Genomic DNA, 16,591 nt, shown 5'->3' with positions numbered 1-16,591 from the left:
TGCTGCGAACCTGGTGAAACGTGTGAACCAGTGTTTGAATCAAAACAGGGGACATCCCAGCATCCGTTGTAGAGCTGGTAACTCATTTCTGATAGTAGCAGTGTTGCCGGGTGCATGTAAGTAAAGTTTTATCATGAAAATTTCAAAGTTTGTTTTTCATTGTTTTTAGGAATTGCATAATGTAGATAGATCCTTAACACACCTTTTGATGCACTGAAACATCAACAAAGTTGCCAATTCAGAGTGTTAATTTATGAAAACTACGATTTCCCTAGTTACCTCTTACATGAAAAAATATTTTTTCTTCTCCGTAGTTTCCAAGCTACTCCAACTAAACAAACTGAAAATTAACGACAGAACATTTATACGTATGAGTTATGAGTCAATTTACATGTTTTGCAAAAAAAAAAAAAAAAAAAAAAAAAAAAAAAAAAGATTTACCCCTTCGGTTACATTTGGCAACACTGTGTGGTTCCTAGTGTACTTCAATCGTTGCTTCGTAGTTTAAAAATATATGGATGAACAAGGCTTCATTTTGGTATAACTATTATTCGTGTATCGCTTCAGGTTCAAAAGTTCTACTATCCCAAACTCCGGGTTGCATTGTATATTGGATAACCTATTAAGGTATAAACGGCTATTTTGGGTATTATATTAGTTTAACACGGTAACAAAGCCATTTTTTACAGAATTCCTGCCTTCCTTACTAATATATCGTGCCAAAATGATGTTCGAGATTGTAAACTTCTGTGTAGCAACTTTAATTTTCTCACCTTCGAAATTTAACCGCCTCAGTGATTGAGTTTCCAGTTTATCCATAAACAATAATAAAGTTTTAGTTTATTCATAAATTTCAATTATAATTTTGTTTCACGAAATTTATTACGTTTCCAGAAGAGCTATTGCGAACACTTTTTAAAAATAGAATTGAACAACCGAAGATTATGCACACGAGGCTAAGGAATTATTCATTGTTTTTCTTTAAGTACAGTAATTAATTTTTTTTGGGGGGGGGGGGAAAGAAAGCCTGAATGTACTGTTATGGCTTCATTAAAAGTATTATATATATATATTAAAAAGCCCCACATTTCCTTGGCAGAAAAACCGTGTACAACGCTCCACTTTTTTTAAAAAAAGAGGATAAAAAAATTCTTAGCTCTTGCATCTCCACTAATTACCATAAACAACTATTCAACAGCTGAGATATTAGCAGTTGTCCAATACTTGTGTCAGTAATATGCCTTTTACTGGAGTGATAGGACTCAGAGCTATCCTACCTAACAGCACACCTGAAAGACTCTATCTAGGCTATTGGTCATCACGATATAACGTTAGGAAATAACGTTGAAAAGCTCGTTGGCCCAATGTAGTTTAAAGTTTATATTGGCCAACCAAGAATTACCTGTCATTTATCCAATAGTTTCGACTTTGCCTCGCTCTCCCAATTACAGTTTTCTTCCTCTCGTAGGCCCAACGATGGTATTTGAGTTGGTTGACAAATCCTCGGCTAAGCGGCCAATTACAACGTAGGACCAACGTTGGCATCTGAGTTTGTTGCCAAAGGTTCGGCTAAGTGACCAGTTACAATGTAGGACCAAGGTTGGTTGACAAATGCTTGGGTAAGCAGCCAATTATAACGTAAGGCCAATGGTTTTATTTGAGTTGGTTACCAAATGCTCGGGTGAGCAGTTAATTACAACGTAGGCCCAACGATGGCATTTGAGTTGGTTGACAAGTGCTCGGCTAAGCGGCCAATTACAACATAAGACCAACGTTGGCATTTGAGTTGGTTGCCAAAGGTTCGGCTAAGTGACCAGTTACAATGTAGGACCAAGGTTGGTTGACAAATGCTTGGGTAAGCAGCCAATTATAACGTAAGGCCAATGGTTTCATTTGAGTTGGTTACCAAATGCTCGGGTGAGCAGTCAATTACAACGTAGGCCCAACGATGGCATTTGAGTTGGTTGACAAGTGCTCGGCTAAGCGGCCAATTACAACATAAGACCAACGTTGGCATTTGAGTTGGTTGCCAAAGGTTCGGCTAAGCACCCAATTGCAACGTAGGGCCAACGTTAATATTTGAGTTGGTTGCCAAATGCTAGCTTAGCATCCAATTATAACGTAGGACCACGATAATACTAACATTGGCAGTTGGCTACCTATCGTTTCTCATAGTTGGGCTTACTGCTCTGCTAAGTGGCCAGTTACAACCTAGGGGCAACGTTGGTTGCCAAATGCTCGGCTAAGCAGCCAATTACAACGAAGGGCCAACGTTGGCATTTGAGTTGGTTGTCAAATGCTGAACTAAGCAGCCAATTACAACATAGGCCCAACGTTGACATTTGAATTGGTTGACAAATGCTTGGCAAAGCAGTCAAGTACTACGTAGGAGCATAGTAATACCAGCATTGGCAGTTGGCTACCATATCGTTTCTCACAGTGGGGCCTACTTGAAATGTTTCTAAAGTAGGGTAGGTAGGGGGAAATCGGATCACCTTTGCAGAAAACGTCAAATTGGAAGTTTAACATGCTTCTATTTAAACGAAAAATGCATGTATAATAATAAGTGAACCTTCATCTAATAGACTGTAATGAAAAGTTTTTAAATTTTGTAGCTCTTACCCCAAAAATTTCATTTTGTAACATGATAAATCGATCCGATTTACCCAACGTTGTGGGGTAAATCGAACCAGTGTTGGAGGAAATCGGATCACAATGATTGTGATACGCAAATGCCGCAAATAAACTTTTTTTGGTATCTGCTGATTGAAATATGCTTTTAATGGCTTAAAAACACGAACGTCAAGTGGCTGCAGAACATGTGTTGTGTGAGGTGGCAACAACACTTCTATATCATATTTTTCACTCACGTCTACTACAGACAGGGATGTGTGCGAACAATGTCCATCCATAACTAAAATAACTTTACCAGGACTTCGATGTTTGCGAATATGTTCCACCCATTTCATTAAAATCTTCTCGTTCACCCACCCTGATTCCGTCATACACACGTCGGATCCTGGTGGCATACCATCGCGATATTCAATTTTCAGTCTCTTGCCCTTGAAAATAACAAACGGTGGAATGTAAATTCTTGTTGCTGACCCACAAGTTAGTACCGTCACGTTCTCTCCATTTTCCACATTTGTCATCGCTTGCCCTGGGATCGGACCAAGGACGCCTGGAACCAGAGGTGAATGCTCTACCACTGAGCCACAGTGACCCCTATGACCATAGCAACATCATATAAGAGTTGATTTTTTTTAAAAAAAATAAAACGATATATATAGAGACAGGTAGTTTCAATACTTCCCCAATCTTCTTACAAACATCTAATGCAAATTACAAATTCAGTGATCCGATTTACCCCAAACTGCACTTTTCTTCTTTTTCCTTTTTTACACAGTACGTTCAGTAATTTTTGCACAACTTGTTGTACAGCCTAATGATGTATGCATCAGTCAATGAAATAATAACATTAAAAACCAAATATAATTCTTAAACAGTTAGAAAAAGCTTATTTTGCAACAATGAAAAGTTACATTTGCTATTTTTTTTTGCCACAAAAAACTCACGTTCCTAAACAATACTGTCTGGCAGTCTTCTGGCTCCAAATCAACAGCGTCTTCCGTTAGTACCAATTTTTTCTGAGAGGTGGCACTACAATGTGCCCCACGTCGACGCAAATAGTATTTTTTTAATGCCCAATCACAAGAGTTGATTTTGACGGATCCGATTTCCCCTATGATCTGATTTCCCCCACCTACCCTATATTAGGTATCTGTTCTCTTACGGCAGCAATAGAACAATGAAGAAAGACGAATTAAAAAGATGCAAGATGCATTACGTTTAAAGGACAAGCAAAGTAATTCTTCTCCTCTATCTGATATGAAATCAATGCATGCCATACGTATCCGTTATATCATTACCCACTTCTGTCAGCAGGAAAGGCTTCGTGCCAACGTATTTATTTACTTCGTTCCTTTGTACAGCTTTAAATATGTTACCTTCTTTCTCTGAGAATAACGAACATAAACGATCTCGCAGAATAATTCAACTGTGCTTACAATAGCTCCAAATATCAAAACTGTAAACGCACCTCTTAAATGTTTCTCAGAAAGTGGAACTTTCTCATCAATGTTTTTAATTCTATTTCTTAAACTGGGCAGGTCATACGATAACCTCATAATTTCACTTATCCATTTGACTAAGAACCCTGATTCGTAAAGTGCTTCATTTATCTTGTGAAATGGTTCCAAAAATGGTGAACCGCGTGGTAATATATACCACATGGGCAATGAAGAAACCGACTCATCAGCAATGTGAATCAAAGGCTTTCCTTCTGCATTCAAATGTTGTGTGTTAATTTTATACTCTGAGAAAAATCGATCAGATATGAAGGCGAAGTCTTGCTTGTCAGCAATTCGTGTATACAGGGACATTATATCAAAATTTGTGATCCACTCATCATAAATTATTCTGTCGACCTCATCATCGGAGTGTTTGAATAAAATGTGAAAATCTGGAAGGCCCCCAAATTTTAAATTTAAATCAATGATTTCTTTCATTGTGTTAATTGGTGGAAGATATTTGGGCTTTGTTAATATGCTAACTAAAGAACTTTGATAGCATGTGTCTATGATGAGTGCATAGAATATGAATAATAAGAAAAACAATCTCAAAAGTGGGTGGTTTGGTAGCTTACCAATTGATATACCTAGTGAAAGAGAAATAACTTTGTACAAAGGTCTCTTGCACATACTCTGATTTTTGAATGGCTCCACAAATTGTGAAATTTTTATAACGCAAGTTACCATGATGAGAGCAAGAAGAAGACAGAACCATGGCATCGGTTGGAAAGGAAGAAATATATGGACCCATTGAGGGATGACTTTTGGTATAGGAACCAACCACACTAACTCATAATAATGGAAAGTTATAAAGCCATCAAAATAATTAAGGTCGTCAGCCAATAGAAACACTGCATAGAATCCACATTGAGTTCTATGTGAATTAATATCTTCCAACATTCCGCTGAAACTACCGTTACCGAAACGTTCACCCCATGGTGGAACACTCACTGGCGATCTGATTCGTGGCTTGAAGTTCAGTTTTTCCGAAAATGAAGTAAGCAACCGACCTCCTAAGCCATCATAAGTAAGCTCTTTGCTTCGATTTTGAAACATAAACAGTGGAGGGAAATGTATTGCTGTTACATCTAACGGACACCCATTGAGATTCCAAACTTTTTTAGGAAACAAATTTGTGCCAATTGTAAAACTGTCTTGGAACCACTGATCGAGGAATACTATATCTCTCAGAACGCCACAAGATTCTATTTTGTAAGGAAAGTACGTAGAGATTGTGATGGTATTTTCTGAATTATCTCCAGAATTGTCACGAGACAATATAACTACATTTACAATGTCAATGCTCATTAATTGTTGAAAGATCCGTAAAATAATATCAGTATCTATTCTTGTTGAAATGGCTAATACAAATTTCTCTTGAGGATTCCAAAACTTTCTGTGCACTACCTCGTATATTACGTCAGATAAAGTATCAGGGCTATTTATCAGCAAAACATAGTTTATTTTCTGTCTTGTATAGAATGTGTTATGTATATGCATATCGTTCTTCATAGTGGTAGTTTGACTGGAAGTTAGTTGAACTATAGGAGCAAGGCGTTCTGATTTCCACTCTAATTTGAACCATTTCATCTGTTGATCTGTAGATATAACGAGAGTATAATTTGGATTGAAATATAAACGAACAATAGCAGAGACACATTTGGAGAGTTGATCTTCTTTAATGTGCCACTTCATCAACATCTTGAGATTGTGTTTCAGTGGTGAAGCGGAATATACCATTGCAGCAATAAGTAACAGAATCCAAAATTTGCTAGCCATTATTATTACGTAATATCTGAAACAAAAAAATACATTTAAATGATCACCTTACTCTCACAGGAAATGCTAAACATTTGTACTACTTAGTTGATAAGTACCTATGTCATCTGTGTGTTTTAGGCTATTAATTTAAATGTGTTTTCTTTTAAAACGATCAATTACAATGACGTTTACAGAATCATGCTTAATCTACAAAGCTTATCTTATTTTAACCGAACTTAGCATGGAGATAATCATTGAGTGACTTAGTTTGATGCATGTGAAATATCTTTCTGTTTAAGACCTTTGGTTCCATGGTTACTTATTGGGTACCAAAGTTGGATATATCATACGTAGGGTAACCATATTTAGAAAATAACAAAACAAGACACTTGGCAAACCGGTACAATTTGACAATCCATCTACTCTGTAGATATTGCCATTGTTAAATTGTTATTCATTCCAATGAAGAAAAAGTATTTAGCTTTTCAATAACTAATTTTGCAACGAGATAATACATATGCAACGAGATAATACAAATCTATATTTCTATATTATTAAATAATATTATCGGCAAGACTTTTATAAGATATTATTAGCTTGCACTTCTTTTATTCTGAAAGATGATTACAAGTATCCACTACATCACAATGTCGAATATATATATATCTTCGTGTCATCAACTACCTATCTTCATAACAATCATACCTTCTTGACAACCTACTATATATCCATGGCAACCTAATCAACAAACTTTTTATTTTTCAATATATATTCCTGCTCACTTATTGCGCCTCTGATCATATTCATAAAAGAAGTACAGATTGATAATATTATTACATCATTATGATATTGCGCCTCTGATCATTGATAACATCATTATGATCGTATCGTTATAATTTCTACTTATTTAACCTTATTTCAATTTTAATTTTCACATTACTTTTCAACATTGAGAGCAATAATAATTGAGACATCGATTGCCTCTTGAATGCCATGTTATTTGATGACTGAATTTCTTGTAGATGCGATGGGCTTTCCATCAAAACACTGTCCAAGCCCTATACAAGAAATTAATAGCATATTACGTAGCTAGAGCCAAGAACGGGACATTTTGCTTTTCTTTTGCATTTCCTTCAGTACATTGGAAGACTTAGAAAAAACGAAAAAGATAGTGCTGTTAAAAACGGAACGTCTGATCACTCTAAATCATACGCGGTCTACGGAACTCGTGCGATCTTATCACGAAGGTAGATCTTGAATTGCTTAGTTGGGATTAGTATTAGGAATTAGATTTCTGGGCTCTCGGCATTTATGACCATGTTAGCCTGTCACGTATGTGGAGATGACGTCCCTGGACGATCACATAATCCGAGGAAAGGGGGAGAGAGAAAGAATTGGGAAAGGAAGGAAGCAACTTGGGATCTGTATGTTAGGTGGGAAAAACCAGGAAAATCTCACTCAGGATGGCTGACTTGAAAAAACTTTTTACAGTTTTTGGCCCAGTGTTCCCCCAGAAATTCACCAAAGACGACTTAACAACTACGCTATTCGAAGCCATCTTGAATTATTTATTACCTATGTGAAATATATTTTCCTGTGCAAATCCTGACTTATTGGCCATCGAAAAGTTGGGATTTAGACCAAACAAGCATACCTATATAGTACGAGATCTATAGAAACTCATTCGATCTTGATTAAATTTGGCATGGAGATAAACATTTACTTGACTTAAGGCTAGTACGGATGTGTAATACTTTTCAGTGACGACTTTTGATTCCCGAGTTGCATACCATCAAAGTTTTGGCTTGAACCTAGTCATACTTTCGAAAAATAAATAAATAAATAATTGCTATTGTGTACCAAGAATTAGAAGGGGAAAACATGAAACAAATCTGTTAAATGTCATGTAACTTCAGTATGTGTTAATCGCAAATAAGGATTTGCTAAAATCAATGAAGATAGAATTTTTCGCCTTAATCGGAGAGAAAACAGTACCAGCATTCGAAACGAACCGTGATGTTGGAAGTTTAATTTTATAGATTTCTTTAAGTCTTTTTCTAAAAATGTCTTGTAGTTTGTAAAGTTAAAATCTAAATTATATGTAGGTTTGGTCCTAATTACAAAAAAGGAGAAGATTAGTCTGTGCGTCATGTTCGACAACCTTACTCTGCGATATGTAACATTGGTTGTATAAAGACAGGGGGTAGAATGAGAATTCTTTTAATAAACGAGTCAGTGCACCACACTTATTCCTACATTGACTCCAATAGATGTCATTATGTGCACTATGAGTTGTCTATCTGGCGCTACTAGATGTAGCTACCTTCAGGATTGTTCAGTAAAACGAAATTTTTGAATAATTTAATAAAAATCTCTCAGTTTAACGTCCTATGATTATGTCCTCTAGGCTAAGGAAGACGGATGATTAAGGGAAGTGCATGATGATGAAAATTTTGGTGGAATAAGAATGTGGAAGGAAATGGAAATACCCTGAGAAAACCCACGGACAAGATGTTGTTCACCACAAAATTACTTGACCAGGGATTGAACAAGGGACCCCACACACTAGAATTAATTGCTCTACCACTAAGCCACCGTGCCCCCAAATAATTTAATAAATATATGATATTGACTTCGGGGTAGTTGATGAGCAAACCTTTTTTAAAAATGTGAACAATTATAGTTTTTAATTAAGCATTCTTTTGACCAAGACCGTAACTGCTGGCAAAGGGACAGAAGAGGCAACTGCCCCTCCCTTGAAGCCCCCTGCCGTTTGACAGGGCTTCACTTGAAGATAAAACTTCCTTGCTCCCTATCATATTATACAAACATGAATATAAATGAAGCACGGCATACAGACGTGTTCAAATTATTAGACTAACCCTCGAAAAACGCAAAATTGATGTAGGAGTCCTAATTTGAGAGCAGGACCATCACGATCGCCGCGACCAGGCGGGCGGCGGGACGACAAATCAACAAAATTCAAGGAATTCAGAGTATATTGGTAAATGAATTTTTTTTTAAATAATGTTAAATCAGATATTTTGTTAATGATCAAGTCAGGGCTAAAAAAAAATATATTTATTTCGTAAGGACAACAGTACAGGCTTAACTCTAGGAACACCAGGGGGGGGCTCTAAGGCCCACACTCATTAGTTTTTAATGTAAGCCAAAATACCCTGGTATTCCTAGAGTTGTAATGCCCAGTTACAACGGTACGTTGTATATTAATATATTGTTACTACTTGTAACGATTATTGGGTCGTAAAGTATTTTATATATGTACTAGACTGGTTATGTCGAAGAAGAAAAATAAAAAGAAATATATGTTAATTCTAATTACAATATCGGCGTGGAAAGATATTCATATGTTTTGTATAGGTTTTAATAATAGGATTTTGGATATGAGGTTGTCAGGAAAACCATAAATAAATAGAACTATTCAGTTTTAGAGGGTAGACATATTGAAGAATAAGTTTGTAAATGTGTTGTATACTTCTCAATTTTGATCATTAAAATAAGTGTAAAACAGATATATAAAGATTTTTTAGGGCTCAATACTAAGAACAAAGAACCAGTGATTCGTTGTATATGGTGCCGAAACCCGGGAATGGAAGGAAAAGTTGAACCGTGAAACACCGGGAAGTGAATGGTTGTATCGTTTTGGAAGGACAGTAAAAAGCGATCAATATTGAGCCAAATATTAATTATACAATTTTGAGAAGTGGCCGAATTATATATAGAAACATCATGAGTGTTACGGATAATGGAACGATTGACACTCAAGTAATGAATTCTTCAGATACCATGTTGGAAATGTTAAGAGAAATGTCACGACAAATTAAGAATCACCAAGCTGAACAGTTTGCAAAGGTGAATCAGCAATTGGAAAAACTGGATCAAAAGGTGATCCAACAAGCTCAACATTTTGATCAAAAATTGGAACAATTGCAGCGATGCAATGACGGCAAATGGGACCAAATACAGGAACAATTAAATCAGGTGAACCAACAAATTGCTGCCAAATTCGGACATTATGATGAAGATATGGAAAAGATAGTACAAAGATGCACCGAAGTTCAGGACTCTGTAGACATTTTAGAAACAACGGAGAAAGCAAATTTTGAATGTACATTAGTGAAATGCACGGAGTTGTCACAAAAGCATACTGTCGTATTGGTTGGATTAGAATATTCTAAGTTATTTCCTCATTTGAATGTTTTTGACTGCTTTACTGATACTGTGTGTAATGTCGATTCTGGTATGTATCAGTATGCGAAAAGTTATGATCATCCTCATCTTGAGAACGCTATTGACTGTCTGTGTTTCCCGTATATCCAACATGATATTAATCCTATGGTTCATATAGCAAGAGATAAGTTGATTCCAATATTCGTGAAATGCAGAAAGAAAACGTCTATTCCTATTACTGTTTGTGTTGATTGGTCGATTGAATTGAATCTGTTGAATTGTTCATTCAACGAAAAGACCAAAATGATGGTAGTAAACAATCCGATGATGCTTTCACAGAACGTGATGCAGTGCGTTGGTTTCCATCATCTAAGTATGATATTGCAAAGTTTTGAAAATCCATCAATGGTTCAATACAGTACTAGCTTGAATCAAACTAACCTTAATCGAAACCAAGTTCGAAGTTTCCATATGAGATTAAAGTGTGATCTCATTGTAAAAGGTTATGTTAAATCCATATGTACCGGTAATGTAACCGAGCCTAATTACAGAAGAAACAGAAACCATGACCTGACAGACTACCGTGGATGTCACGTAAAGGACACATACAGATCCATTAGGAGACACGATATTTCACCTCCAGTGAAACGAAGAAGAATGGAACCTAATTGGACCGGTAACATAACGCAATCTAATTACAGCAGAAATAATACGATTTTTAAGAAACGCTGTTTAGATGGCAGGAATTACGGTAATACGAGTAAGAAATTAAGAACTGTCATGAACGCGGAAAACCGTATTCCGATTTTTGATTTTCAATGCGGTTTGAAGGAATTCGTTGGTCATGTAACTTAGACTAGGATTCCAATGTTCGAAAAGACCGTATTCAATTGATTTTGCTTTAAATACCGTTATAACATTGTTTGTTGTTCGTACCTTATTCGAATTCTATAAAGTTAACGTAATTGATACCTAACAGATAGCATTTTGTTCCAAAAGAGAAAAACAAAGTATTTTAGGGATATGTAATTTGAATATGTAATTTGGTTTAATGTATTTTATTTTATGTTATTTAATCTTTGAGTTCATGTCTATAATCGCAGTTCCACAATTTATGTCAACAAATGTCTTAATGCTATGTGTTTTCTTTAATACTCGTATTTTCATTATGTTAATAAGAAGTTCATTATTATGTTATGTTCTGATTATTATTATTATATTTCAATCTTAATCTATATTTTGTTTAACTAGATCTTATATTCGATCATTTTACGTATGATGAACAACTATATGAATATCACAAACATCTTTTTCAAAACCTTCTTCATGTTGCCTAAATAATTAATTAATAATTTGTAACAAGCATTTAATGGACTCGAAAAAGGACTTAAATAACTTGCAAATCAAATTTCGAATGTTCCTTATCGTCGTTGAAATGTATAAATAAACGAAGATGATGATAAAGTTTAAAATAAATATGATAATAATATTGTTATAGAAGTAAATATGATATATATGTATGATTATATGAATTGTAATTTTCGAGTATACGAGGTGCATTCGAAAACTCGAAAGATTGATATGTAAAAGTAAACGGTCCAGAATTCTTTTTCTTTTTATTTGAGTAAATGAATAAAAAGAAAAGTCCGTCGGACGCCATAATATGCAACGGTACGTTGTATATTAATATATTGTTACTACTTGTAACGATTATTGGGTCGTAAAGTATTTTATACATGTACTAGACTGGTTATGTCGAAGAAGAAAAAGAAAAAAGAAATATATGTTAATTTTAATTACAATATCGGCGTGGAAAGATATTTATATGTTTTGTATAGGTTTTAATAATAGGATGTTGGATATGAGGTTGTCAGGACAACCATAAATAAATAGAACTATTCAGTTTTAGAGGGTAGACATTGAAGAATAAGTTTGTAAACGTGTTGTACACTTCTCAATTTTGATCATTAAAATAAGTGTAAAACAGATATATAAAGATGTTTTAGTGGCTCAATACTAAGAACAAAGAACCAGTGATTCGTTGTACAGTTATAGTGTCGTGTAGATAATTATCTATCATACACTATTATACAAACACAAATATATGTCGTTTAATTATGCAGAAGTTATTGCCTGACAATTGTTTTGAACTTATTTTCGGAGATACTAAATACAGCTACTACATGAAATCTAAATATTTTGTTATATGAAGCACACATTCTCCACAGAGGAGACTTATGTAATATGTTAGTTGTTTTTTTTTTTCTACAATAGAATGTCCCAGTGTTTGCTTTTCTAGTCTTACGTATTGGGACACGTAATAATACTTCTGAAAGTAATTCTGGACAGTCAATTTTACCGTTTAATAATTTATGTCAGAACAACAGATCAGACACCCATATCCCTTTTTCTAATATTTGAAAATTAAAATTCGTTATTATGTCATCGTAGGGACTTTGGGTAGAAACCAGTTTTCTTTTGAGCAAGCATTTTTAAGAATTTAAAATGTATATTTTCTATTGAATCAGAGTATTTAGTGACATTTGATGTCCAAATAATACAACAGTATTCTAATGCTGACCTCACATATGAAAAATATAACCTTATAGATGTTGATTCTTTGTAGAACTCCTGTACTATCCTATAAATTAAACCTAGGTTTCTATATGCACTACTCATAATTGTGTCAATGCGTTGAGCAAAGGTTAATTTGCTAACAAATATAACTCCTAGTTCTTTGATAGTATGCGGAGTAGACAAAGAAATGCCACTTATTGTGTAGGTAAAGTTAATTGGATTTTCTTTCCTAGTGAAAGATACAGATTTACATTTGGACACATTCAGGACTACTTTATTCTTATCACAGGATATTTGAACTCTGTAGATCCTATTGAACTTTCCCGCAGTCATCAATTGAACTTCCTTTGGAGTATAATTTGAGACTGTCGGCAGAAAGAACTTGAGAAATTTTAATACACAGAGGAATATCATTAATAACAAGAACAAACAAAAGAGACCTAGATTAAATCCTTGAGGGACTCCCGATAGAGTATTGAACTTGAAAATTACAGGTAATGTAAAGCATCGTCTAGGATTATTCAACTGGAAGTCTCTCCAGCACTCTGAGAAGATTTTTTTAAATATTGGAATTTAATATTTGTATCGTTATTTGTATATTCTATGCTATTACAATGTTGATGTGTATCAAGTTCAAAATAAACAAGACTAGCATTCGATTCAATAATTCAAAACCATGTTTTCATTCATTTTTATGTTTTAACTACAAAAGCCATTCACTTTAAAACATTGACATAATACTAACTTCTTTTACCTTACATTATGATATCAAATTTCATATTTAAATCTAGAAGTACAGAATAAACTCTGGTTGTTTCTCATAACACATTAGGGGGAGGGGACGCCTTGGAATTCTCGCCACGGGTGCTTACAACCCACGCGACGGCCCTGTTTCATGTTGTAGAACATTTAATTTAATGGTTAAACCACCAATATAGAATCCTTCATTTGTTTAATGTACAGTTGAAGTGGTGATATCACCGTTGAACACCAGATAGTATTAGTGAGGTGGGGAAATTCTGAAAGTGGTGTTTCAGTTGTAGATAGCTATTGTGGTTCCTATCAAGTTACAATCTGAAGTGTTGTGGTTGGTTGTTGTCGTAAGAAGTTAACAACATTCAAAGCGTTCAACAGTTCGAATGGGCCAGTTTAAAATGATCGTGACGTACTTCGTGTATCAATCTTTTATTCTGTGTAGTCCTGTAATTGCAGCATAATGAGAAAAGCAAAAAGATCTTTCTCCGCGTAAAATGGAAGTTAGCAAAATACTTCTGCTGGAAATAAGATATACATAGCAATACATTACTAGTAGAGTTGGAATAGAACAAAAATCTGTGAATAGAATCTCTGTTGAAATGAACAAGAGCCAAAATAGGGTTGCGAAGTGTAGGCGAAAATAAAACTATCGCTAAGATGTATAAGAAAACTAAAAAGATTGGGTCTGGGAAACAGAAGTGCAGCTTCTAATAGACTTAAGCATAAAAATGGCTGAGTATGGCGCACACATTTGGCCTGAAAGTGTTCGAAGGATTCTTTGTGCCGAGAGAATAAAAGCACATGGTCAAGAAAGAAAACAAAAATTAGATTCCACTCCAATCATGACAATGAAGTGCTTCAAATAAGCACGAGGCCTAAAATACTGGACTGCTGACGATTGGAGAATAGTGTGTTTCAGTGATGAATCATGTATCTTTGTATCTCATGAATGTTCACAATATGTGGAACGTTGACCTGGGAGGAAATCAAGTTGGAATCTCTTTAATAAACCGTGAAGCATCCTACTTCAGTCATGGTCTGGGGTGTGATCTCTGTCTTCGGGCCTGGAAGACTGTATATAGTGGAGAGGACAATGAAGCACGACTAATACCTATAAGTTCTTCAAGAACTACTTTCCCAGACTACACTCTTGTTTGATGACTTACAATTCATCTTTATGCATGATGGAGCCCCATGCCATCAGGCCAAAGCTATGACAAAATTCTTCGAAGACAACAAAATTAGTGTTCTTCTGTGGCCAGCCACTAGTCCAGATATGAACCCGATTGAAAACTTTTGGAGGTCTATGAAAGAAAAGCTAGAGAAGAAGCACACTAGAACCAAACTTCAATTGATCAAGGAGATCAAAAATTTGTGGAATCACGATGCTGAATTGAAGGAAAAATGTGCAAAACTCGTACATAGGATGACACAAAGAATAAAAGACTTAATTAAGAATAAGGGATTTTATAAGAAATATTAATCTTTGTGTGAAAGATATTTTTCTTGTAAGTATTCCATTTCATTTTTTGTTTCCAATTTGGATATACACACTTTACAGTAATTATATTTGAATGTTACGTACGTATTTGTTTTATTGATATTGAAAAACATATGCCACACCCAGTAGAAATTAGGACAGAGTTACAAAGTAGTACTTTGGACTAAGTTCGAACGTATCTTCTCATGTAATATTGTAAGAACAGTAAAATATTCAGAAACTGAATGTTCAGTCTAATAATTTGAACACGTCTGTAGATTCATCACATTCGAAAAACAACACAAATCTCATAAACGAAGCAAAAAATGTGACCTGGATCTATTACAGTAAAACGTCTACTATCAAAACCTCCAAAAATATATATAAGTTTTAAGTTATGTCTAATATTATCTCCTCAATTTAATTTGTAAAGCATGGTATGCGCACGAGGTTCAGAAGTCCAAAAACAATCAATATGCAGAAGCCCTAAAAATATTCTGGTTGCACAAGTCGTAAAAACATCTGGACGTGTAAATCCCAAAAATCATCCTGGGGCGTAAGTCATATACTCACATAGATGCACAAGTCTTTAAAAAATCATCTAGACGCGCAATTCTTAAAAAAAAAAAACATCTACGGGCGTAAGTCACATATTTATATAGATGCACAAAACTTAAAATCACCTAGGTGCACAAATCCTAAAATCGTAAAAATCATCTAAACACGCAAGTTCTATGAACTATCTAGGGGTGTAAGTCATATACTTATATAGATACATATGTCTTAAAATCATCTAGGTGCATAAGTATAAAATTATAAAAATAATCTAGACGCGCAAGTCCTTTAAAAATCATCCAGGGGCGTAAGTCATATACTCATATAGATGCACAAGTCTTAAAATCACTTTGGTGCACAAGTCCTAAATTAACTCAATCTCACATGCACAAGTCCTTAAAAATACAAATGTCCTTAAAACGATCAACATGCAAAAATCCTACAAAATCTTCTAAGCTGCACAAGTCCTAAAAATTGTCTACGTTCTCAAATCCTGAAGTGCAGAAATCCTAATATCGAAAAGTGCAGAAGTACTTAACCGTAGGGGATCTACAATTGAAGATTTATACTGAAGTTTTCAGAAAGCCTGCACTTTAGGACTTTAAAAAAAAAATATCACCCTGTGAAAGAACAGTGCAGCTGAAATTTGAAAGAACACACTAATAAGGTGACATTCCCTGATAAAATGGAAATGTTTGTGTGAGCGTACCATAGAAATACGTAGAGTTAATAGATGACATGTTAAAATCTTTTCCTGTCTTTTTCTTTTTGACAATTTTTGAAAGAGAGAAAAAACTTAAGAATTAAGTATAGGACTTCAATGTTTACTTTATTCCTTGATTTTTTGAAAAACAAGTTTTCAGGAAATATAGAAAGACACATAGTACTCTTATACCTAAGTACAGTAGACTCCCGAGTATCCGGCTCACTACTATCCGGCCTCCGTACTATCCGGACTAATTTTCTTTTATCGTAATTAAATGAGGAAGGCAAGACATTGCATTGGCAACATTGTCAAGGCATTCGAAGCGGGCATCTGTTACGATCCTCCTACGTGTCGTGAGCAAAATACAAGTTGTGAAGTTCAGGAAAGATCAGCGTTCTGCTGCTTGTCCATTGTTTCGTCAGTGTGTAACGGACC

At 34.9% G+C, this 16,591-nt stretch overlaps 1 protein-coding gene across 1 annotated transcript; it reads right to left on the bottom strand.

Moving 5' to 3' along the window:
* Positions 1–3,971: 3,971 nt before the first annotated feature.
* LOC145660882 (uncharacterized) lies at positions 3,972–5,909 on the bottom strand. The gene has a single exon (XM_081726312.1). The coding sequence runs from the start codon at positions 5,907–5,909 to the stop codon at positions 3,972–3,974; it is 1,938 nt and encodes a 645-aa protein (XP_081582438.1).
* Between the last annotated feature and the right edge of the window lie 10,682 nt (positions 5,910–16,591).

The sequence above is a fragment of the Thermobia domestica genome, chromosome 9 (assembly GCF_964235325.1).
Source record: "Thermobia domestica chromosome 9, izTheDome1.hap1.1, whole genome shotgun sequence".
Taxonomy (NCBI): domain Eukaryota; kingdom Metazoa; phylum Arthropoda; class Insecta; order Zygentoma; family Lepismatidae; genus Thermobia; species Thermobia domestica.
This window is presented reverse-complemented; position numbering and strand designations above follow the sequence as displayed.